At 44.7% G+C, this 25434-nt stretch overlaps 1 protein-coding gene across 1 annotated transcript in view; it reads right to left on the bottom strand.

Moving 5' to 3' along the window:
• THSD4 (thrombospondin type 1 domain containing 4) overlaps positions 1–25434 on the bottom strand; it is a 593806-nt gene that overhangs the window by 117585 nt on the left and 450787 nt on the right. Inside the window, exon 7 of the mRNA XM_075006841.1 lies at positions 12329–12533. Within this exon, the coding sequence (XP_074862942.1) occupies positions 12329–12533 (205 nt within the window). The remainder of the gene's footprint in view (positions 1–12328; positions 12534–25434) is intronic.

Below are 25434 nucleotides of genomic sequence, written 5' to 3'. Positions count from 1 at the left end.
CACGTTGACTATATTACACCAACACAAATGAAGTTTTCACTTCACAGCAAACCCATGGCAGTCAAACAACTGTTACAAAATACTGCATAAACCCAGTTCAACAGCTGTTTTCAGGATCTGGCTGGAGGGTTCTATTAGAACACACTAGACATTCCATTCTTTATACAAGCAAGAATGAATGCTTTGGCATTTTCCTATGCACATGAATTTTGAAACATTTTAAAAAACAGATTAATTATTCTCTAAGAAACAAAGCTCTATAGTGTAAAGAAGGTATGTGAAGTATGTCTTAGATGGTTACCTGAAAGGAACAAGACAATAAGTAAATGCTTCGAAAGTTTTCAAAATTAAAATGAAATGGAGCGCATTGTGTTTAGCATCTAAAAACTATAAACCTAAAAGCCTGGTGCATTGGAAAAAATCTTTGCAAACGAGTTGAAGAGATCTGAAAAATTTCAAATGAAAGGAAAACCTGACAAACACCATAGCAAAAGAATCAGTTACAAAAACAAGTTTAATGGCCAAAAATAAGTAAACAGCCAAGTTATCAAGTATCATTAATACTTTCTCTTACACGTATTTTGCTTGCACTATATAGACACACAGAATACTCAGCCTGGAAGGAAACTCAAGAGGTCAGTCCCCTTCCCTCATGGCAGGACAAAGCACCACCTAGATCACCCCTGAAAAGATGTGTGCCTAACCTGTTCTTAAATATCTCCAATGATGGAGATTACACAACCTCCTTAAGCAATTTGTTCCAGTGCTTCACCACTCTGAAGCCGTGTCTACACGTGCACGCTACTTCGAAGTAGCGGCACTAACTTCGAAATAGCGCCCGTCACAGCTACATGCGTCGGGCGCTATTTCGAAGTTAACTTCGACGTTAGGCGGCAAGACGTCGAAGCCGCTAACCCCATGAGGGGATAGGAATAGCGCCCTACTTCGACGTTCAACGTCGAAGTAGGGACCGCGTAGTCGTTGCACGTCCCACAACGTCGAAATTGCGGGGTCCTCCATGGCGGCCATCACCTGAGGGGTTGAGAGATGCTCTCTCCAGCCCCTCAGCTCAATGGTGGCCGCGTGGAGCGGCCCCTTAAAGGTCCCCTCCCCCTCCTTTCCTGTGCAGGAAGCTGAGGGAACGTGCAGGCAGCAGCTCAGACATGCGGCCAGCCTGCACGTCCCTCAGCAGCCACAGGAGGCACAGGACCTTTCATGGCCGCCCAGCAGCCACCCCAGCGCCCCCAGGGGACCCCCCACAAGGGGAGCCAGGGCAGCCAGCCCAGCCAGGCTGGCAAGCGGCAGCGGGGCCCCTCCTGGACGGAGGCCGAGCTGCGGGACCTGCTGGGGCTCTGGAGCGAGGAGGAGGTGCTCCAGGTAATGGGGAGCAAGAGGTGGAACGTGGATGCGTTCGCTCGGCTGGCCGAAGGCCTGGCAGCCCGGGGTCACCCTGCCCGCACTCCTGATCACGTCAGGAGTAAGGTGAAGGAGCTGTGGCAGGGTTACGCCCGGGCCCGGGATGCGGCCGGCCGATCTGGGGCCACCCCCGTCACTTGCCCCTTTTACAGGGAGCTCAGGGACATCCTGGGCCCCCGGCACACCTCCTTCCCTCCGGCCACCCTTGATACTTCGCCCGACAAGCCCCAGCAGACCCTGCAGCCGGAGTCCGCCCCGGAGGTAAGCCCCACACCCCGGGGGCCCCCCCCGGAGCCCACCCCCAGGACATCGTGGCAGGAGAAGGAGGAGGAGGAGGAGGAGGGGGGCTCCTCCTCCGCAGAATCCGGGCTGCAGATCCTCCTCCTGCCATCCCAGAGCAGCAGCCAGGCCTCCACCCCCCGGGGATCTCTGGACCGTGGGAGTGGACCGACAGGTATGTACCCCCCTCTGGTGTACACCCCTGGGCTTGAGGGGCAGGGGTAATAGATATGTGTCCAGGGCCCCCCACATGCTCACATGGCCATGGCCCCAAAGACAGCAGGGCCATGTCCCCCACAGCAGTGCATCAGCCCCTGCCCCCCCGACCCCGCACGACAGTGCCATGCCCCATCCCCGGGGCAGGGGGGAGCGGAACCTCGAGGGGCCCCTGGGAGGAGGGGGTGGGACACCCCGCAGCAGCAGCAGCAGCATGTGATGGAGTGGGGGGAGTGCAAAAGGGAGACTCAGGCTAGATATGAGCAACAAGAGCCGAATAGCTCCCAGGGGCAAAGGATGATCCTGGGGCTACAGCTGGCAGGTGACACCTCTGCCCTGAACAAAGAGGAGGGAGGAGCCGAGTTGGCTTTGAATCGGGGGGGGGGGGGGGGGGGGGGGGGGGGGGGGCGGCGCAGGTAAAGGCTAGGGGAAGGGAGAGCTGGAAGGCAGCCAGCCTGAGGAGGGGGAAAGCTACACCCCAGAGGGGCACCCCTTGGGGTCTTCTCCCCAGGACGGGTTGGAAGGACTGTCTCTTCTGACAGCTGGTGCTGTCACTCCTGGGAGGAACTGGGCATCTGTGGCCTAAGAAACCTCTCCTGTCAGACCCTGAGGAGTGAAGTGAAAGTCGCTCCCACCAGGGGACGGGGTGCAGTGCAGGGGAACCCCTGAACCCCATCCATCACAGCAGCATCTCCCGGGGACAGGGATGGGGAACCTGCAGCACGGGGCTGGGGGGGACAAAGGCCACGGCTCGGGGCCCACACTAATGCCTGTCTCCATTCTTCTTCCCCCGCTCCTCTCCTGTGTCCCGCAGCTGCACCATCAGAAGGACCAGAAGAGAGCGCCGGCGAGGCATCAGTGGTCCCAGAGACCCCTCCGGGGCCATCGCTCCAGGCAAGACCCTCAGCCGAGGACCGACTGGCCCCACGGCGGGCTAGACGGCGGACCCCGCGCCACCACCAGTCGATGGCGACGGACCCCCAGCTGCTGGCCATCCACCGTCGGCAGCTGGAGGTCGCAGAGCAGCACCTGCGGGTGGAGCAATGCCACCTGCACCTGCAAGAGCGGGCGCTGGCCTGGCGCCAAGAGGCATGGGGGGCCTACATGGAGACTTTCAACCGCCTGGTGGACTACCTGGCCCCCCATGCCATGCCGGCCGCCGCAGCGCCCGCCGTGCGTGCTCCACCCGCCACACCACCAGCTGCTCCGCACGTCGCCGTCCCGTCCGCCGTCACCCCGCCACCCACCACCGAGGGCCGGAGCGCCGAGGGACCCCTGGAGCCAGCAGAGACTCGCCGGGCATATCTTCCGGTCCGCCCCACCCCCAGCCAGCCCCGGACAGGGCTGCGGCCGCGGCGGGGCTCCCGGCCACCCACGCCCAGTGCCGGACTTTAGGGGCGAGGGGCCCGGGACGTGGCCCCCCCGTTGTATATAGTTGGGACTTATTAATTTGTGCCCCCCGTTTGCCCCGTCCCCCCCCCATGTAAATAGTTCTCCCCTTTATCATCCCTGGTTTTCTTTTTATTACTGAACAAACTTTTTTTATTACTATTGTTTTATTTGTACACATTACTTTTGTTCCACACGTTGTATATAGTTTGTTCTTGTTTTACTTATAGTTAAAAAAAAAAAGTTCTAAAAGAAAAAGCAGTTTAAGTTCAGCCACAAGTGCGTGCTGTCATTTGTCCAGGAAAAGTGGGAGGGGGGTGCGGTTGGGTGCTCCATGGTGTGGGCGTTGGGGCAGGGAGTGTGGTGGAGGAATGGGTGGGCAATGGGGGGACTGGCAGAGTTCACCCCGCGGCCTCATCATCGAAGTGGGCCCGCAGGGCCTCCGGGACCCGGGTCCCTTCGGGGTCCACCTGCCGACTGGGGGCAGCGGGTGGCTGCACGTCGGCCCTGCTGGCCTCCACAGCCCAGCCCTGGAAAAAGGCCTCCCCCTTGCTCTACACCAAATTGTGCAGGGCACAGCAGGCACCCACAATCAGGGGGATGTTGTTGGGGCCCGCATCCAGGCGGGTCAGGAGACATCTCCAGCGTCCTTTCAGGCGGCCAAATGAGCACTCCACCACCTGGCGCGCGTGGTTCAGGTGCTGGTTGAAGCGCTCCTGGCTAGCGGAGAGATGGCTCGTGTACGGTTGCATGAGCCAGGGCCGGAGGGGGTATGCCGCATCTGTGATGACGCAGAGGGGCATGGTGGTGTCCTGCACAGGGATCTCCCGCTGGGGGATGTAGGTCCCCGCCTCCAGCCGGCGGCACAGGCCCGAGTTCCGGAAAACCCGGGCGTCGTGGGTGCTGCCAGGCCAGCCCACATAAATGTCCTGGAAACGGCCCCGGCTGTCCACCAAGGCCTGGAGGACCACAGAATGGTAGCCCTTGCGATTCATGTAGCGTCCTCCACCGTGATGCAGGGCGCGGATGGGGATGTGAGTCCCATCCAGAGCCCCGAAGCAATTGGGGAAGCCCAGGGTGGCAAAGGCCGCGATGGTGGCATCTGGGTCCCCCAGCCTCATGAGCCTGTGCAGGAGCATGGCATTGATGGCACGCACAACCTGCAGGGAAAGCACATGGGACAGCACCAATGAGGGGTGAGCAGGGTGTGCGTGGCCCTGCCCTGCCCTCCCCTCCCCTCCCCCACACTGCCCTCCCCCACCCTGCCCTCCCCCCGTGGGTTCTCTTACCTCCATGAGGACAGCCCCGACGGTGGCCTTGCCGACACCAAACTGCTGTCCCACAGATCGGTAGCTGTCTGGAGTGGCCAGCTTCCAGACAGCGATGCCGACCCGTTTCTCCTCAGGGAGGGCACGCTGCATGGCAGTGTCCTGGTGCCTGAGTGTGGGGGTGAGCCACTGGCACAGCTCCATAAATGTCTGCCGGCTCATCCTGAAGTTCCTGAGCCAGCGGTCGTCGTCCCACTCCTCAAGCACCAGCCGCTCCCACCAGTCGGTGCTGGTGGGGTAGCTCCACAGCCGCCGGCATGTGAGGCGTGGGGGTGGGGCGGGGTGCTGCAGGGTTGGGGGTTGAGCCCTGCTGCCCTGGGGGCAGCTCCTCCTCCGGTGTAGCAAGGAGGTGCTCAGCTGCCTCCCGCATGGCATGGATCAGGGCGAGCCCTGCTCCTGCCGGGAGGACTGGGTGGACCTCTGGCTGCTGCTGCTGCTGCTGGGGGTCCATATGCCTATGGCTCCTCAGACCGCGTGCTGTGCAGGCTGAGTGTTTCTGGGAGGGGCCCTTTAAGGGAGCAGCTAGCTGTTGCCCCGGAAGTGTTAGCCCGCCCTGTGACCCTGTCTGCAGCTGTGCCCGGCATCCCTATTTTGATGTGTGCTACTTTGGCGTGTAGACGTTCCCTCGCAGCGCCTATTTCAATGTTGTGCTGCGCAACGTCAAAGTTGAACATCGACGTTGCCAGCCCTGGAGGACGTGTAGACGTTATTCATTGAAATAGCCTATTTCGATGTTGCTACATCGAAATAAGCTATTTCGATGTAGGCTTCACGTGTAGACGTAGCCTGACAGTTTGGAAATTCTTCCTAATGGCCATCCTAAACTTTCCATGTTGCAATTTAAGCCCATTGCTTCGTGTCCTATCATCAGAGGCTAAGGAAAATAATTTTTTTCCTTCCCCCTTGTTACACTCTTTTGGGTACTTAAAAGCTGTTATGTTTCCTCTTACTCTTCTTTATTCCAAACTGAACAAACAAAATTGTTTCAGTCTTCCCTCATAGATCATCAAGAAGTCCTGTGGCACCTTATAGACTAATATATTTTGGAGCACAAGGAGCGGGTCTTTGCCCACAAAAGCTTATGCTCCAGAATATCTATTAGTCTATAAGGTGCCACAGGACTTCTTGTTGTTTTTGAAGATACAGACTAACACAGCTACCTCTCTGATACTCATAGATCATGTTTTCTAGACCTTTAATCATTTTTGTTGCTGTTCTCTGAACCTTCTCCAGTTTCTCCACTGGACACAATACACCAATTTAGATCTAATCAGTGCACAGCAGAGCAGAAGAATTACTTCTCATGTCTTGCTTACAACACTCCTGTTAATGCATCCCAGAATGATGTTTACTCATATTTAGCTTGTGATCCACTATTACTCCTAGATCTCTTTCTGCAGTAAACACCTGCTGCCAGAAACATTTCTCCTCTTTAAAAGCAACACTGTACAGGTGCTCACAATGTAAGAGATTACAAATGCATATGGCTGTCTTGTTTTACCACAGACTGGCACATTTTAGTGATATTAAAAGCAAATACAATGGTATCTTTGCACAGAGGTTTTGACTGTAACCACCTGTCTTCATGTGCTTGTAATATTCTCAGAAATTCTCTTTTTGATCTGACTTCCATGCTCAGTTTCAGCGTACCTATGAATACATTTCTTCATATCTTTGTTTTCTATACAGTTTTAGCAAGAGTTTTTCATTCTTAGAATGAGAAAAGATCAGTCCAATGAAGCTGGATTAGTGGGCAGAATGAATGCAAGGTACATATGGATACAAGATGGTTTAGGACAACCTGCATATCATCACTGCATCTGTTATATGCATTATGATGAATGTCCCAAACACACATACATCTCTCATGCATACCACACTGATCTACACACACACACACACAGAGGATATGAATCTTATATAAGATAGCAGATCTGCATTCACAGAGCTTTAAATTGTGCTATGTGCTGTGTAAACAAATAAAAATTGTAAAAATTGACAGGGATTTTTTTCTGAAAATGAACTGGAAGAATAATTAGTGATTCACCCATGGCCCTCATTAGGAATCCAGGATTCTCAATGAGCTTAACTATCAGCAGAATACCATGACATCTGCATTTGCTATAAGCAGATTCCTTTGTGCACATCAAACTTGGTTACATAAATTCTCCTCTGCTGGCTAAGGGGCTAAGCACAAGTAGTATCAGACTTAAGGAAAGTTGTTCCTAATGTGGTCAGACATCAAAACAGGGTCAGAAGCTTGATTTTGAATGAATGCTTGATTCACCCTTAATAACAGATCCATGACCAAAATAAAATCTGCTACAAAACCCTCTTTCTTCCAGTATGTACTGGATCAAACTTCTGGTGCTTAGTTGAGATCTTGATGTTGGGAATTTAGATCATTGTGCTGATTTCCTCCTTTATTGTGCTCAATAATCTCAAACCACTTATATGTCCTAATTCCAAACTCCTAATCCCCAGACTAGCTGAGTTGTACCTGTTCTGTATACCACACAACAAACCATTAAGCCTTGTCTGTGTAATCTCATCATAATCCTCAACAGCAGCCAAAAATGTGTACTCTCTAGATTCTGATTTTATATATAATTGACTAAAAGCTAATTAACATAACACAAAACAGTAAATCAGTGAATCACAAAATACCTTGACATTTTAGAATCTAGAGCTGTGCCTGCATGTGCCACTTCTTCCAAAAGTGGCATGGTAATGAGCCATCTGGAAGATGCTAATGAGGCGTGGATGCAAGTTTCCCAAGCCTCATTAGCATATGGGCACATGGTTCGGAGTCCAGAAGAAGCTTTTCCGGACTCCAAAATACACATGCATATGCACGGCCCGTGGTTTAGAATGTTATTTCGAGCTCAAGGGCTGCTAATAATTTCTCTCCTGAGACATTACATTTAAAATGTTCTCTCTTCTGCAGGGAATATTGAATCAAAATATTTTTTTATAGACTCTCCTCTCTGTTTGGCTTTATCCACTCTCATTTTCACAACACAAATTCCTTAAATCCACTTAAACATTCAGATATATCAAGAACGATGTCCAGTTCAAAAGGACACTAGCTACATCCCCCAGCCTTTGACATACTGTATATTTTGTATTTAATAAAGGAGATAAACCTTCCATGCCCTTGCTAAAAAGTCTAAATGTGTTTCTGTTGTAGGCTAAACAAGATGGATACTAATTTTAATTTGCCACATATCTCTTAATGACAGCAAACATGAACCACTGCAAGAAGATATAATAAGAAAGACAAACAGTGCATTTTATCTGATTATCTTACAGTACTTTATGATCATCTATTAACTAAACCTCACAACAGTCCATATACTAGCTATACATAAGGCAATCAACAGACAGGATAACTAGCTTGTACAAGATCTATACGCATTATTTTTTTCCCATAAAATGTCCCACTGTTGCTTACAGTGGTAAGCACTACCTATGTCTGTTACTAAGTGCTTGCAGGATTGGGTTCTAAGATTTTCTGAGTCCAGAACAGGAGGTTTTTCTGGAGACATATGATTGTCCAGATAATCAGACCATTAGATATGATTTATCTTTTATCGCTAATGGTTTTTTGGCCATTATATCCTTAACAGACTCTAACAAGCCAACTTTTGATACTTAATACTGAACATTCTTTCTCCAAGATCTTTATTGTTTGAGAAGCAATGAATAACATTCAGTCAGCTTTTCCAAATTAGGACTTTAAGACACTTGGAAAAATAGCCACTTTCAGAATATCAGTCTGATGCTGCTATTATGTAACTTTTAAATTATTTAAGTATTCTAAATCACAATCCCAAGGATTTTAAAATATTTGCATTCGAACACCACATTTTACTGCTTAAGTGGAAATGTAAGACAAACAGAGGTCAAATCCTGGTCCCACCTAAGTCTATTGCAAAATTTCCATTAATTTCAATGGATCATAAATGTTACCATTGGGATTAGAACAATAGGCCTGAAATCAGAACCAAAATAATCTGGAAATTCATAATATAATCACCACCAAAGTTCTGAGATGATTTTTGAAGGATGCTTCAGATAATGGGGTTATACTTGAGACTATTAGGGTAACAGAAACAAAGCTGGAAAAAAAAACCATGACAACCAGTCAAGGATATTATGAAGATGTCTTTTGAAATGTCATATTTTAAAACAGATGAGGTAAACTGTGTTTAAATATTTAACTTTTTAACTATTCTGTCCAGACCTTATGATATTTGTCCTCTTATCCTCTTTTAATCTGAATTTTCTGAATACCTGGATAATATCACATGCTCTAGAAACACTAAAACCTTGCGCAGAACACTAGTGTTTTGTTTTAAATACAACATTTAATATTGTTTTAAAGTACAAGAAATTTATACTCATTATCCACTAATCACTGTCTCTTTCATGTAAATATTAGTCTGCACAAATTGCTCAGAAAACTGCACCTAGGACTTGCAAGAATGAGCAAGTTACCCTTGTTAAATATTGCTGCCAAAGCCATTCTGCTTAACACACTCTGGGCCTGCCTCCAGTTACACTAAACCATTATAACTGCTAGTGATCGGTCAACTTCAAATAGTTTGCAAATCCAGTTTGGAGAAACATACAAATGCTTAGGTTTCTTTACAAACTTCAGCTGAATTTGAATCTCTTTGGTCAAGAAACCCCACTTGAAACATCACACATGATTTTTCCTGCCATTTCTAACACTTACAGGTTTTAGCCAAGCAAGAAATACTAGATTGTGAAGACATGTGTTTCTTGCTGCATTTTACATTTTTGCCATGGACAAAATCCTAAATGCAGAAGTGTGATAAATTTGGTACTATGCAAAACTGTGTAATGAAACCACATGGAATGAAGATAGTCTCTACGTTTTGTTATAAACTGAAAACTTAGAATCAGTTCCCAGGGTGTTTGCCAAATTACGTGCATGTTTTTAATGATTCAGTGCTGATTCACGATAGTGCCCTGAAAGAAAACACAAGAAACCAACATATTGTATGACAAAAAACTAAGGACCCAGTTCTGCCTTCTCTATATAAAGTCCTGGTGACTTCAGGGTGATTATTATGCAGTAAATTTCTGTTGGGTGTGAGCAATGATGGCAGAACTCTGCCGTTACAGTTCAGCAAAGCAGTTAAGTATGTACTTAAGTGTTTTCTTGAATTGGGACCCTGGTAGGAATCCTGAACTCTGGCATGTTTAGACTCAAGGTTTGTATTTGTCCCACTAAATATAGGGAAGTTTTCAAATTCCAGCTCTGAGTCTTGATTTTGAATCACTCAACGTCGATGGATATCACAATCCAAGGTTCTGGTTCAAGTTCTCTATCAAAGACCATTAGAGTGCCCAGATTTTGAACGTACAGCTGGTTTCAGGAGTTTTGTTATTCCTACCCCCACTGTGAAACATCTGCCTTTAGTCCCTGATTGCCAATGAACATTTTGCTAGCTCTCATATCTTTCTCCTCTGGTTCACCTTTTTCCAGTGTGCCAAAGCAAGACTTTGTTTATAATTTGTTTGATCCTTAGTTGACTGCAACTTGTGAAAGCAGAGAAGTTTGCTGTGCCCTTATGGGATAAGCAGAGAACCTGGTATTCTCATGGATCGAACCACTAATCTGAGAATCTCCAATGTCAGGGATGATAATTTGATTAATTTAGTAGTCTAAAATCCATACAATCAGCTTCTAAGCCAACCCTATATGATAGTATTTAAAAATATAATCATTCTTGGTGGCACAAACTAAGAAGAGAGAGCTCTGGGAATGAGGAAAAGCATGGGAAACATTCATCTTGCTATCTTCCCACACTTGCTATGAATCCTGATTATTTTTAAGCAAAAAGTGACTATTTTTCTGATCAATACATTGAAAAACATGTTCATGCAGCCCTGCACATTTCACTAAGGTTCAGAGCATTTTTCTGTCAGCTGTTTTCAGATGTTGACGTGTACATCTAAAAATAAGACTACCTGCAATTTCCTAAACTGACAGTTTTCATTATGTGATGACTTCCAGTGGTTTGCCCAGCAAACTGTATTTTTGCTCATTTCATATAAGAATTTCACATTTTCTTTTAAACATACTTTATCAATGGAAGTTGCTCACACAGAATAATTCATTCCCTCCATCAAATTAGTTAAAAGTGATGGGCATAGCTTAAAAAGTTCAAAGAGGAAACCAAAACTTCTGATTACACACAGCTTACCAGAAAGTAGCCTGGGTCAGAAATCCTATATGAATCGGCTCTCTTACAAGAGCTCCAGAATGGCTAGCTTTTAGTATGCCAGCAGAACCACAAGACTGGTCTTTCTGTATTAGACTGAAGAATCAGACGTTTAAGTCAAAGTAGGAAATACACAGGAGAACATTACATATACTATCCTCTGTCCACCAAAGGACTTCTGTCTCTACAGAGAGATTTCTGTCAAACTAGTCATATTCCTTTCCACCTGCTTGCTACTAGCAGAGAAGAAAGAAGGAGGAAGTACAGAGGAAAGAGCAGGAACGATAAAGAGGTAGCAAGGGACAGTGGGATAATAAGAGTTTCCCTTCTTTCTGCTGCTTAGCGGTGGCAGCCACATTAGAAACAGATGATGTCAGGAGAGTTGTTGAATGAAATACCAGGGCATGAAGCTTCTAATATACTGTACGTTGACAATTCTAGGACTGAAGGCTACAGATGACAGTGAAATTCCACACTAGCCCCATGCCAAGCACCATTCAACTCTGAAAACGTTCCGCCAGATGCCTACTGTTCACTGATACTCCCAGATTAACACTTCCAATGTCATGCTCATGGTACTTTTTAACATTGGAATGACACAGTATTCTCAAGATGCCTTCCCAAAACAAACACACACACACACACACACACACACACACACCCCTCAACTCACATACTCAATGCTGTGGCCGATCAGGGTACCTTTTGGATTATAAATAGCTGAATGATGTGGTGGTATTTTTCAAGGAAATAGGAAGATCCTATTTTCATATGGCTTTCAACTGACTAGCAGCTTGCCTTGCTGAGAGGCTATATTCACTAACATTTTAGAAAACAATTAAAACTGCTAAGTATGTTCCCCACAATAGAACCCATGACTCAGGAAAGTCAAGATCACATGGCTAAGGAAATAAACACAAATCATGGTGTTTCTCTTGCTAGTAAGACTGAAAATCAGAAACAGTGAGTTAGAATCTTTATCAGAACTTTTGGTCGGTAATTTTCAGGTGTACCTTTGCCCTTCTCTCACTTTGCTTGAGAGAGCACTAACTAGGACAAACCACCAGATAAACGGCACTGTAACAACGGCAGGTACTCAGCTCCTCAGTGCCTCCTGCTGGTTGTTTGGGAATTAGCTCTTTTCCAGCTCCTGCAACCCTCCATTGGTTGTGGTTGTCAGGCTAGCACTCCCACAGTCTCTACCACCCTTCCCACCATTGCTCCAAGAGCAGTCTCCTTTAATATTGCCTCCCCAGGCTTTGATTGTCTATGTCAGCAGGCCTTCTGCTCCTTATTGGCTTACACCAAGCCATTTATTTGTTAGAGGTCTGTGAGTAGGCTCCCCTTGGCCTGTTTTAACCCTGGTCCTTCTGAGTGCAGAACCTAACCACTACATGAAGCATCACAGCGATCTTGTTATATACAGAATGAAATACAACTTACCCAAGTAGTTGTTGCTCTTGTACATCTCAGTAACGTTGATTTTAATAGCCCCTTCAGGAATTTCTACTATTTTGTGGTAGCCAAGATTTGTTAGCGTGTGTTTGAAAACACCAGACACCACCTTGCAACCAGTGTTGTCCCCTCCGCATATTCCACATTTATCAGCCACCTTGTCTGATCCCAGGTAGTCATCACAGCCAATGCTCTGTAAAAATCAAACCAATATTTTTTTCAGAGCTTACAAATACTGTTTCATGAATCCTTCAGAGCATTCATCAAAACATGAGAGCATCATGATGATACATAACTTTCACAGACTATAAAGATTTCAGAGACTTAGTGACTTGGATTTTTTTATTTTGAATTATTTCATTGCATTGCTTTTCCACACACTGAGGCTACGTCTACACTAGCACTCCTCTTTCAAAGGAGTCATACAAATGAAGGAAATTGAAAATGCACGAGGCACAGATTTACATATCTGGCACCTCATTTGCATATTGTTCTTTCAAAAGAAGAAAAGCAGTGTAGACGTGGCTCTTTTGAAAGTAATTCCCCATCTTCGAAAGAACCCTTCTTCCTATTTTCTTTGAGGGGATTACTTTTGAAAAAGCTGCATCTACACTGCTTTTCTTCTTTTGAAAGAAGAATATGCAAATGAGGTGGCAGATATGTAAATCAGTGCCTCATTTGCATTTTCAATTTCCTTCTTTTGCATGACTCTTTTGAAAAAGGAATGCTAGTGTAGCCATAGCCTGATGTAATAAAGTCACTGCAAATATCCAAGTCACAGAAGAGACACTGATACTCTGTAACTGGAATTTTCAAGGGAGCTTAGTGGTGTTGCAGCACTTGATCTTGCCATGCCTGGGTCAGAGGGCTCACCTCCTCTTCAACCTGAAAGCAAATTTATCTCAATATGGACACTGATGTGACATAGATCACATAACGTGCTGAACCTCAGAAAAAATGAATTAACTCAAGTGGACAGGGTGGCTTAATGAAGAAAGGCTGGGACTCTAGCCTCCATCAGGTACTCAGTGGAAAGCCAAAGAGCCCTATAAAGTAACTGGTTGTCAAAAACATAATAAAGCAGTAACTGGAGACAAGGAGGTTACTTGCCTATTACTGGAGATTTTTTTGAGCTGTGTGGTCCCTATCTGTATTCCACTGAGGATTTACTCACATGCCATGTGTTTTTGACAAAGATTATTATAATAATGGGTAGGGAGTGAATACAGGAAGCTGTATACCACGTGCCATGTGTTGGTAGCCAAAGAATTTTAAAGTACTGGAGTCCATTAGTCCACACATGCCAGACTTGCATCATGTCATGGTTTATTCAAGGCAATAAAGGGCAGGACGGACAGACAACATCTCTAGTTCCTTCCCCACTGCAAATCTAGCAGATCCACAGCAGAGCAAGAAGTGGAACACAGAAAGGGACCACGTCTCAAAGAACCTTCAGAACCTCCAGATACACAAGTCCCGCCCCCTCTTCTTCCTCAAGTGATGGTCCCTATTGTATGCTACTCACTAAGGGCAATTAACACCCTGTACCTAATTTTAGGAAAGGATGAGGATGGACCAATTCAGCAGAGGACAATCATGTTGAATGAGGCATCCATCACAAATTTCTGCACCTAGGCATAATGTGTAGGGAAGGCATATGTGAAACTCCATGTGGACACACTACATTTGTCCTTAAGTAGCATATCATAGAGGGTGACTATCACAGGTGCTTGGGCTCTCATGGAACAGTGAATGAAAAACCCAATAACTGACAGCATAGTGTAAGACATCCAAAAATCAGTTTAGAGATTCTCTATGTGGAAACTGTTTGTCCCTTAAATCTCCACTACCATGAAAAATAATTTAAAAGACTTTCCGATTAAGCTTGTCCCTTACATGTAGAAAGCTAAGGCCCAGGTGACATGGAGAGAGAGCAGCAGCAGCCCTCTTCTTCCAAGGCATAATGCTTCAGGAAGAAAGCAGATAAATGGATGCGTTGATAGAGATTAAACTAAGAAGGAATCTTTGGTGACAATTTAAAATGTGGGTGCAGGGAGATTTTACCTTTACGGAAAATGACAAAAAGGGAGGTGTGACATCATGGCCCCAAGTTCTCCTTCCTGTCTCTTTGAACAAATAGCTACATGGCAAGTGACTTTCATGAAAAGATGAAATACAGATTATGAAGCCAGCAGCTCAAAGTGTTGTTTCATCAGTGCCAATAGAAAAAGGCTGAGTCCCACTGGATAGCCTATTGGTTGTACAGGTGATAAGTTCTCAGGTGGCCTTTCTAAAATCTAGTAAACAATGGATGTATCAATACACAGTGCTCTTCCATGGGAGAAGGGACCTTGAGAGGGTTTAGGGCAACACCTGACATATCGAAGAACAGGAAGTAATTTTAAAAAGGGGACTCACCAAGTCCCTTGAGGAAAAGCTCTCTTTTTTTGATCCCAAGAGTCTAAGCATTTTCACTTAGCCCAGTTGGAATGTCTAGAGGACACTTTCACGTGCTTTTCCATTCCAATGGGTACTTTTTATAGAGAGATGCTCATCCAAATGCCATGCACTGAGATGAGGCGTCTGTGAATTGGGATGTCTGATTTTGCTGTTGCGTTGCATTAGCAGCTCAGGTAAAGTGTGAATGGAAAGTGGCCAACAGGATGACATATAGAGAAGGTGGGCAGCTCTCTACTGGTCTCAGAAATATCTCTTCTAAGAGGGATAATCATCTTGTACTAAAGGATAAAGGATGTGAAGAGAGATCTGAAGGACAAGATCATTGGTCTTGCGGTGCTTTCGTGTTGATTTACATGATCTTGGTGGAAGAAACAGGAAATCCCAAACTGGTTTGTCAGTGGGCAGATGGCATCATTTTTGCTTGGGTGTAATTGCATAGACAGTCACCAACTGAAGTGCGTCTCTTAAATCCTGAAGGGTGTTCAACTTATACAAGGCACATTGCCCTTCTTTAGTTTCAAAGACATGCGTATGCACATGCTTCCTCATCTCTCACCGAGGCCCTGACACAGGATTTGTACCAGTGATATCTCTGGAGCTGGAGGCACATATCCGGCAGTTTCAGAGGGACAGTTTCCTGGCCTGGGTTTGATGGAGGCTTTCAAGTAACTTCCATGAGCTGTTTCTTAAGGTAGAGAATCTGGCTTTCTTGGGTATGGCTTGGGAAGGACTGGTGGATGCGGAACATGAATGAAATATTGGCATCTCCCAACCAATTGAGGCAGTGTTGATGTTAAATGATAATTAAAAAGGAATGCAGACAGGCAACATGGATTTTAAATCTGGCATCTTTGGCATAATCCAGTATTAACTCATGAGTACAGAGGTAAGTTGTAAGCAGTAAACAGATTTCCCCAAAGTGTATGTTCCATTCCAAATACTACTAAAAAGCTAGAACAGTGAATACTACAAGAAAAAAACTAACTATATACCACTCTTCTTAAGTTGTGTCACACACAAGAGAATCTTAGTAACTCTAAAATGGACCCTACAGTGGTGAGAAGGAACTGGAGACATGGTCATTCCACTCCACTCTTTTTTGACCCTTAAATGAAACCATGAGGCACGGCAAAGCTGTGTGTGAGGAAAACACAAGGGCATGTTCCTTCAAATTGTCCAGGTCTGAACTCATGGTGCGTGTGTGTAAACACTCAGTGAAATACAATAGGGACCATCACTCAAAGAGGCACTTGTAGCCCAAACTGGGATTTTTCTGATTATGTATAAAGCTTTTCTTTCTTTTCTTACAAATTTGATACTTTTAATCCCAAAAAGAATGAGGCCTCTCTCAAACAAACAGATCTCTAAAATGTCTCTAAGTTGTTCTAGGAGCCAAATCAACATCCTGGCTGCCCTCTTTATCCAGACAAGGGACAGAAAAGTGGCCAAATGCCAACTCTGCTCCTTCTTCAATATTTGACTGTTCCTGTGCAATTCAGCCAGCTCCAGGTTTGGGCACACAGCCTCACAGACAATTCATTAGTACAGGATACAAAGAACATAATTCCTAAAAGCAGTGCAAATTTAAGGCAAGAAAATGTGCTCAGTACTATTTTCAAACCAGAGGAAAATTCAACAAGACTTATAGTTTAGGTGCTTGCAGTATCTATAGTTCCTTCTTTTTTCCAAGCACTTATAAATGGATGGACAGTATACAGCTTCTATCTGTAGACCATTACTCCTCCTGAAAACTGAGAGGCAACTCTCATTTCACCTCCTGCACAGTAGATCCCTGATTTACGCAGTGGTTGTGTTCCTGCGCAACCCCGTGTAAGTCAGATTTCACATTACTCCAGGGAGCCAGGAAACTGACCAGAGCAGCAGCGTAGGACAGTTTTCTGTCTCCTGTGAGAAATGAAGAGTAGGGAGCCAGGCTCCAGCTCCCCTTCACTCACAGGAGTGGGGAAATTGACCAGGCTCACAAGAGACAGGAAACTGATCAGCACTGCTGCCCTCATCAGTTTCCTTGCTCCCATCATTGACAGCAGTCAAGAGTCAGGCTGCCACCCTGACAGGAGCTGTGAAACTGCTCCTGTCAGTGGCAGCAGCCTGACTCTCACTGCCCCTGCTGGGAGTGGGGAGGCTGCCACCCCGACAGAAGCAGGGAAACCGCGAGGATCAGGCTGCTGCTCTTGTCAGTGGTGACAACCACTCCTGTTAGTGGTGGCAGCTGTTCCTGTTAGGGGTGGCAGCTGAGAGTCAGGCTCTCAGCTGCCATCAGTGACAGGAGTGGGTAAACTGACCAGCACACCAGCTCGTCAGTTTCCCCACCCTGTGAGTGGTGGGGCACTGGCACCTGGCTCCTGGCTGCCCGCCATTCACAGGAGCTAGGAAATGGTCCAGTGCTGGTGCGCTCATCCATTTCCTGCATCACCTGAATGGCGAGCAGCCCAGTGCCAGGTGCCAGCGCCCTGCTACTCAGAGTTGCGTTAACCTGAAATTCATGCAACTTGAGTGCACATATCTTGGGGTTCTACTGTACTGGGTTCGTTTTCAAAACAGTGCTTCAGAGATACACATAGAAGGAAAAAATTATAGTTCATATTATTACTTTAAAAAGTGCAACCTTACTGAGAAAGCAAATCAACCTGATTAAAGTATACAGACTCCCATCGGACATATCAATTTTATTGTTGTATTGGCCTTACTTGCAGGAGAGACTATGGATATATATTTTGGACATACAGGTTGAACCTCTCTTGTCTGGCACCCTTGGGACCTGACTGGTGATGAGGGAGAGAATTTGCCAGACCATGGGAGGCCAATATTTTCTAGAGGCATTACCAATGCTTCCACTGATTAGTGGTCACTTTGAAGACATTTAGGGGGAAACTACAGCTAAACAACAGCACAGAACAGGACAGGTGTTTGTAAACAAACTTTACGGGGCCACAGGAAAGTTGGCTAAACCCACAGTAAGTGGTCATCTGGCTAACTGAAATCATACTGGATTACAGATTTTGTCAGATGAGACAGTGCCAGACTAAAGAGACTCAACCTGCACTACATATAAAATGGATATATAATTTGGTGGTCTTAACTTGCAGGAGAGAATATATATATAGATATAACTCTCTCCATAGTCCTTCCTGCAAGTAAAGAGGAATAACCATTATACTCATATTATACACATTATACCCACATTATATCTCCATATTCTCTCCTGCAAATAAAGAGCTAAATGAAAAGGATATGGAAAGCCTTTCCAATAAACCATAACAAAGGGAAAAGCCAGGAGCACTGGTATTACTAGATTTCTTTCCAATTCCCAGTGCTAATTCTTGTCCCTTGCTGTGAAAAATATTTGAAACCACAATCCAAATTCTGCTTAGTTCCATTAAAAATGTTGAAACCTTAATATCTTTGCATGTTAGGATTTTCCAGAGAACACAGACTAAACCCTCTCACTCAGCACTGCCAGTATCATCAGGGGCTTACAAATGATGTCTGGTTGTACTCATGACGCAAGAGGCTGAACCAAGGTCCAAACCGTGTGAAAGAGAGAATGGGTGTGTGGTGATGGATAACTGACAAATGAAAAACTGTTATAACCTACCATTTTTGATGAGACTGAATTGCCGTCATCCAAAACAGAATAGGTTACTTGTTCAGATGTATCTGCTTTAACATATTTCATTTGCAGTACGTACTATATACATGTGGTTAGAAGGAAGTTATGTACATACTTCTTTTCTGCCTTTTACTTAGAATTCATTTTACTACTAAAAATGTAATGCCTTTTGACAAATACAGAAATTACTAGTGAGTGTTGCTATATTGAGATTTCACACATGCCTGTTCATGAATGTAAGACTTCTGCATCATAATTACACATAATTGATTGGGCTCTAGCCTGTTCCTTTTAAGGACATATTCCTGAGAGGATTTAAATATTTTCTATTATAAGTTTATCTGAAAAGATATGTGATGTTACTTCTCATCCTGTTAGGTTCTCCGCTGATATTCAAGAATTGTTGCACTGCCAATATGTCAACATATGGAGGCACCTCCTTCTTGTATGATATACTGTACAATATGTACTGCCTGTGTAAATGTTCTGGGCTTTTCCAAACTAATATTCTGTCTTATATGGGTTAATATAGTTTTCTTAATTCAAACAAGCAGATGAGCTATTTTACAGGGTAACTATTTTAGATATATTTCTGGGTTTTTAAATTGGGACTGTTATTCATATACTTCTGCCTGTGAACGAAATTGCCATTCACTTTTGAAGCTCTCTAAAATTATCTATAATATTTTAGCTATGCATAGAAATGTTTGTGTAGCCCATATTTCCAGATATGACCAGGGTAGCAGAATAGCAAACTGTGTTTGCCACTGGATCAGTGCAACTTTCTAATTGTGCAAAATACATATTTTTTTAACAGTGAAGGGGCATGAGATATTAGATCTGATCCTTTCCCTGCTCCAGGACTAAATACTGCCTGACTTTGGCACTGGGCCAGAGTAGTTTTGGGATTAAGGAGGAAATATTTTTCTGGCAGTTAATTTTAAGTTGCTTTTTTAAAGGCAGCTGTTTGAAGCTGATCAGAGGTTTGGAACGTTAGATATAGTCCTGGGGAAACTGAATTAGTAGAATGCTGGGGATGCAGGGGAAGATGCATTATACTGAAGGATCTCTCTATTTGATATGTGACATAGTGGCTACGTCTACACGAGCCCCAAACTTCGAAATGGCAACACAAATGGCCATTTCGAAGTTTACTAATGAAGTGCTGAAATGCATATTCAGCGCTTCATTAGCATGCGGGCGGCCGCGGCACTTCGAAATTGGCACTTCGAAAGGAGCCCCGTCGGGACGAAACGCGTGGCGGCGAGGCGTGTCAATTTCGAAGTGCCGCGGCCGCCCGCATGCTAATGAAGCGCTGAATATGCATTTCAGCGCTTCATTAGTAAACTTCGAAATGGCCATTTGCGTGGCCATTTCGAAGTTTGGGGCTCGTGCAGACACGGCCAGTATGGCCCCAAACACAAACTCAAGAACTTTGTTGAATCAGGAAGTAATTGCCTCTGTGTAAACACAAACACATACAAGAATGAATGAACAAGGGAAAGAAAATCAGGATAGATAGATAGATAGATAGATAGAAGTTAGCAAGCCCAAAATAATTCTCAATGGCTACGTCTACACGTGAAGCCAACATCGAAATACGCTATTTCAATGAATAACGTCTACACGTCCTCCAGGGCTGGCAACGTCGATGTTCAACTTCGACGTTGCGCGGCACCACATCGAAATAGGCGCTGTGAGGGTACGTCTACACGCCAAAGTAGCACACATCGAAATAAGGGTGCCAGGCACAGCTGCAGACAGGGTCACAGGGCGGACTCAACAGCAAGCCGCTCCCTTAAAGGGCCCCTCCCAGACACAGTTGCACTAAACAACACAAGATACACAGAGCCGACAACTGGTTGCAGACCCTGTGCCTGCAGCATGGATCCCCAGCTGCCGCAGAAGCAGCCAGAAGCCCTGGGCTAAGGGCTGCTGCCCACGGTGACCATAGAGCCCCGCAGGGGCTGGAGAGAGAGCATCTCTCAACCCCCCAGCTGATGGCCGCCATGGAGGACCCGGCAATTTCGACGTTGCGGGACGCGGATCGTCTACATGGTCCCTACTTCGACGTTGAACATCGAAGTAGGGCGCTATTCCGATCCCCTCATGAGGTTAGCGACTTTGACGTCTCACCGCCTAACGTCGAAGTTAACTTCGAAATAGCGCCCGACACGTGTAGCCGCGACGGGCGCTATTTCGAAGTTAGTGCCGCTACTTCGAAGTAGCGTGCACGTGTAGACACAGCTAATGTGTCCAACATCCAGAATTAATGACCTAATGGCCCTTGATTTCAATGGCAGAAACTTAGCTGGAGAAATCACAGCAGCATAATCCTCAGAAGCTACCCACACTGGCCTTTGTGAAGTGTTGCCTGAAGCCAAATTCTGCAGGCCAGAAAGCAGATTGGGCCAGCTAGGACAAGCAGAGAAAAACAAATATGACTGTTTGGTAGCATAAAGTGATGCACTTCGCTGCTTAGTGTTCGGCTAATGCCGTACTGTGCTATAAAAAAAAGCCACTATTTTTCCGGAGGATTTTTTTGAATTACAATTGCATACATTTGAGCACCAGTTTACTTCATTAGCGATTCAACAAATGCAAATATTATTTAGAAAATCAAATCCCTCCTTGAAGCTTGCTTATTAAATTGTTTGCCTTCCATATAACCACACACAACAGTTTGGATTGTTAAAACATTGATTCATGAGTACGTACAAAGGAAGACATGTCTTGCCTGTGTAGTAAGGATTTTCTCTTACAGCTCATCTTTTCTTATGACACTACATGGGCAGCTGTTGTTAGGTTCCAAATGTAAGGAGCTAGTGAACAAGTGTCCCCTAAAAAGTGTTTTAGTTCAAAAGACTTATACAGCTTGAACATCTCTAATCTGGAACTCTCTCGTACAGCAACATCCAAAATCCGGCACGATTTTAGTTAGCTGGATGACCACTTTTCATGGGTGTGGCCAAGTTTCCTCTAGTCCCATAAAGTTGTTTCCAGCCAACAGTCCTGGCTCTCAGTTTTCTGTGCTGTTTTTTGCTGTAATTTACCCCTAAATGTCTTCTAAGAGCCCAGTAAGCAGTGGATGTATTGGTAATGCTGCTAGACAATACTGACCTCCCATGGCCTAGCAAACTGTCTCATCCAGCACCGGTCAGGCTTTGAGGGTGCTGGATTAGAGAGGTTCAACCTGTATTTTTAAAGCTGTATTACAAGCCAAATATTTTACTATTTTCAAATACCTTTTGCAATATGTTTCAAAAAATTTTGTAAGTTACAGGTTAGGCCTATAGAGGTTGTTTAAAAATTATACACAATTGTGTGCCAAAATTAAGTTAAATAAAATCTCTGGGAAAAACTAGGGACAATCTGGATGAAATATTCAGTGGTGGACTTCACAGGGATTTAGTGCTGTACATACAATAGAATGGGGTTAGTGCCAGGCATTTAAAGAGATGAAGTGCTGATTCTTGAAATGGAAAGCAGATGTTACAATTTCAGTGCTAAATGAATGTACTAAATAACTAAAACGTTTGTTGGTACAGCGGCACACACAATGCAAAGTGACAATGATTTGCCTTCTGTGCTCTGGCTATATTTGTTTATGAATGATAAAAAGAATTATGAATGATAGTGTGTTGCTAACGTCCATTTCTGAAACTGCCAGTATTTGCCTTTAAATGATTCAGCTGAAAACTGTCGGACAACTACTTTGGAGACTGTATGCTCCAGTGCCAAGTAGCCTGTGGAGCAAAGCAGATTGCTGCAAGTTATACTTAAATGTAGTTGAAAAACTCCCATCAACACCAAAAAGCAAAAATGACAACTACACATGTGCCACAAGTGATTCAGACACTAAAGAAATGAGGTGCAGTTAGTGATAAAGTGAAGGTAATCACCTGGCAAGACACTTGCTAGGTATGAGATCCATAAACACCCCTGAGGAATTTATAGGGAAAAGGATATTAGAAATGAGTGATGCCACAAAGCACCAAGCTTCATCTATGAATGAAGATCTGACAGTTCTGAATGCCACTAATCTCAGAAGTGCAGAGGCTTTCTAAGGATCTGCAGAGTCTGTTCCGAATGGGCAACATACCATGAAACTCTGGACAGGTAGCATCAACAGGTCTTGATCTCTTCCTCTTGTAATAACGTACAAAACTCAGCTGGGCTACTAGCATTGTGGGTGGCATTTCTGTTAACACAGCTATGCGACCAGGTATTGCCCTTATGTTTCTGTGTAATTTTAAGTTCACATCTCTCTGTTCTGATAAATGTTCATTGTGAACCTAATAAGATCCTGCTTTGAAACATCAGCTCCCAATCCATCAGCCATGTTTTGGCTGGTTTCTAATCATTTATCTAAAGAATGGCCCGGACTGAAAGCAATGCAAACAGTTCAACACCAGACAAAATGGAGAATTTTTAGTGGAGGACAGTTGATTATTTAGAGATTTACTTTTTTCAAACTATTAGAAATTAACAGGGAACAAACCAAAAATTATAATTTTGAACCAAACATATTCTGTTCCAGGAAGCCTTTAGACTGTTTAGCAAATACAGATAAACAGGGCTGTGTACAGTATCCAATGTTATCATGTGGAATAATGTCTTGTAAAAAGATTCACACTTAGATCAGGTTCTTCTTCCAGCATTTGAGCCAGTCAACAGCAGTATCATCAGCACAATGAAAGGCTCTTAGGCCACCATGAAATCTAGTCAGCTGATATTTGTTAACAACATGCACCATTGAGAGAGGCCACAATGACAAAGTGGACCATTACACAGACCCCGTGTGAACTTGCCTATAACAAGTATGGTCATTCAATTTGACGTGAGTCAATTTAGTGAGGTGAATGATACCGCAGATTGCACAGTATTCTACTGAATAATAGCACAGTAAAGAACCAACATGCAAAGTGTCTGTGTGTCTAGACATCATGGTGAGCTAGCAAAATGGCTGATTAGATTATTCCTGCTCCTGACATTGGCAGCAGTCTTTTCTGGATCATGGAAAGTCATTGTAACACCAAGGCTGACTGGTTTTGCCAAACATTTCAGTCATTTTCTGAAGAGGAAGACATCTAACTCAGCTTTAGAGCATGTGGGGGTGAAAGATGCCTTAAACTATCAGTTACACATGGCTGGAGTTGCCCACTGCTACAGCAAGCTGCCCTCTTGGCTAGATCAGTGTTCAAGATGTTCTCCAACTCAGTGAAAATAACTTTGAGGCAAAGTCTGATTTTAAAAGGAGGAAAGGCGTTGTCATATTTCTAACAACATACATGGCAAAGTCCTTCTCGTAATACATGTAATTGCTCAAGTTTGGGTGCTGTTATCAAGTTGTTACACATTAAGGAAAATTTGAATGAAAACCACATTAATTGAAATGTGCAAAACATGGCACATGCAGAGAACCTAAGGACCACGTCTACACTAGCCAAAAACTTCGAAATGGCCACGCAAATGGCCATTTTGAAGTTTACTAATGAAGCGCTGAAATACATATTCAGCACCTCATTAGCATGCGGGCAGCCGTGGCACTTCGAAATTGCTGCAGCTTGCTCCCACGCGGCTCATCCAGACGGGGCTCCTTTTCAAAAGGATCCCGGTTACTTCGAAGTCCCCTTATTCCTGTGAGCAGATGGGAATAAGGGGACTTCGAAGTAGCTGGGGTCTTTTCGAAAAGGAGCCCCGTCTGGACGAGCCACGCGGTAGCGAGCTGCATCAATTTCGAAGTGCCACGGCCACCCGCATGCTAATGAGGCGCTGAATATGTATTTCAGCGCTTCATTAGTAAACTTCAAAATGGCCATTTGCAGGCAATTTCAAAGTTTTTGGCTAGTGTAGATGTAGCCAAGATGTTTCAATAGAGCCAAATGCAAGATTTAAGAACAGATTTTAAATAGTTCGGAGTAGAGCTACTCCTGCTGCTGGGGCAGGGTGGTGGTGGTGGCATGAGACAATCCCTGCAGTGGCTGGTACAGCAGGTCCATGGGCAGTCTGAGCTGCTCAGGAAGTCCCTGGGGGATCTCTATGGAAATACCTCAGGTCCTACAAAGCCACAAAATCAATGACTTCCATGAAAAACTTGCAGCCTTTATTACTGAAGAGAAAGCTAGGCAGTGACTTGGTTATGGTCTGGAAGTACCTGTATGTGGTGAAGATTTGTGACAGTAAAAATCTACCAAACAAAAGCATGATGTGACCTGGTGGCTGGTATTTGAAGGTAGACAAATTCAAACGAGAAATAAGGTGCAAATTTTGAACAGTGTAAGTCATTAGTCCTTGGAACAACTAGGGATAAGGTAGACTCTTTCATTCAAGTCTTTAAACCAATACTGAAGGTCTTTAATTGTATGTATAGCTCAATCAGAAGTTATAGGTATGACACCAGGATGACTAGCAGAATTTCTACAGTTTGTGCTATGCAAGAGGTCAAACCAGATAACCATATTGTTCCCTTCTAGATTTAAATCTGTAAGATCATATGGCGTAACCTATTAACAATATCTAACAATTGCAGTTATATGGTTATCCAACTACTACAGGAAATGTCTCTGACTAGGTTTTATCTCAGTCAAACAAACTATGTCTTTAACATAGCATGAGCTATGTTAGTTTACAGTACAAATACATGTACTGGGATCTTTCTGACATTTTTAAAAATTTGTATGTAATTTCATATTGAAATTAGTAAAACAGTGTATAAGAACAGGTTCTAACTGTTTTTATTAAACATGACTGATTCCCCTTACAGAGATCTGACATTCACTGAATGTGTGCATATCTTGCACATGTTGCGCTCTGCAAAAACACCAAACTGCTCACCAAGCTGTCTTGGGAGAGGAAGGCGAAGATGAACTGGAGGTGAAATCATCATTTGGAATTCCTGCCATTAAACAATGCGCCAAAAACAAACGAGAGGATGAAAGTGTTTTCAAGCTGAACTGTAAGCATGTAACAAAGTTAAGGTGTTGCATTAGATTGTTTAAAT

This window comes from Carettochelys insculpta, chromosome 12 (genome assembly GCF_033958435.1).
Source record: "Carettochelys insculpta isolate YL-2023 chromosome 12, ASM3395843v1, whole genome shotgun sequence".
Taxonomy (NCBI): domain Eukaryota; kingdom Metazoa; phylum Chordata; order Testudines; family Carettochelyidae; genus Carettochelys; species Carettochelys insculpta.
Note: the sequence above shows the minus strand (reverse complement) of the source record. Positions and strands in the feature narration are given on the sequence as shown.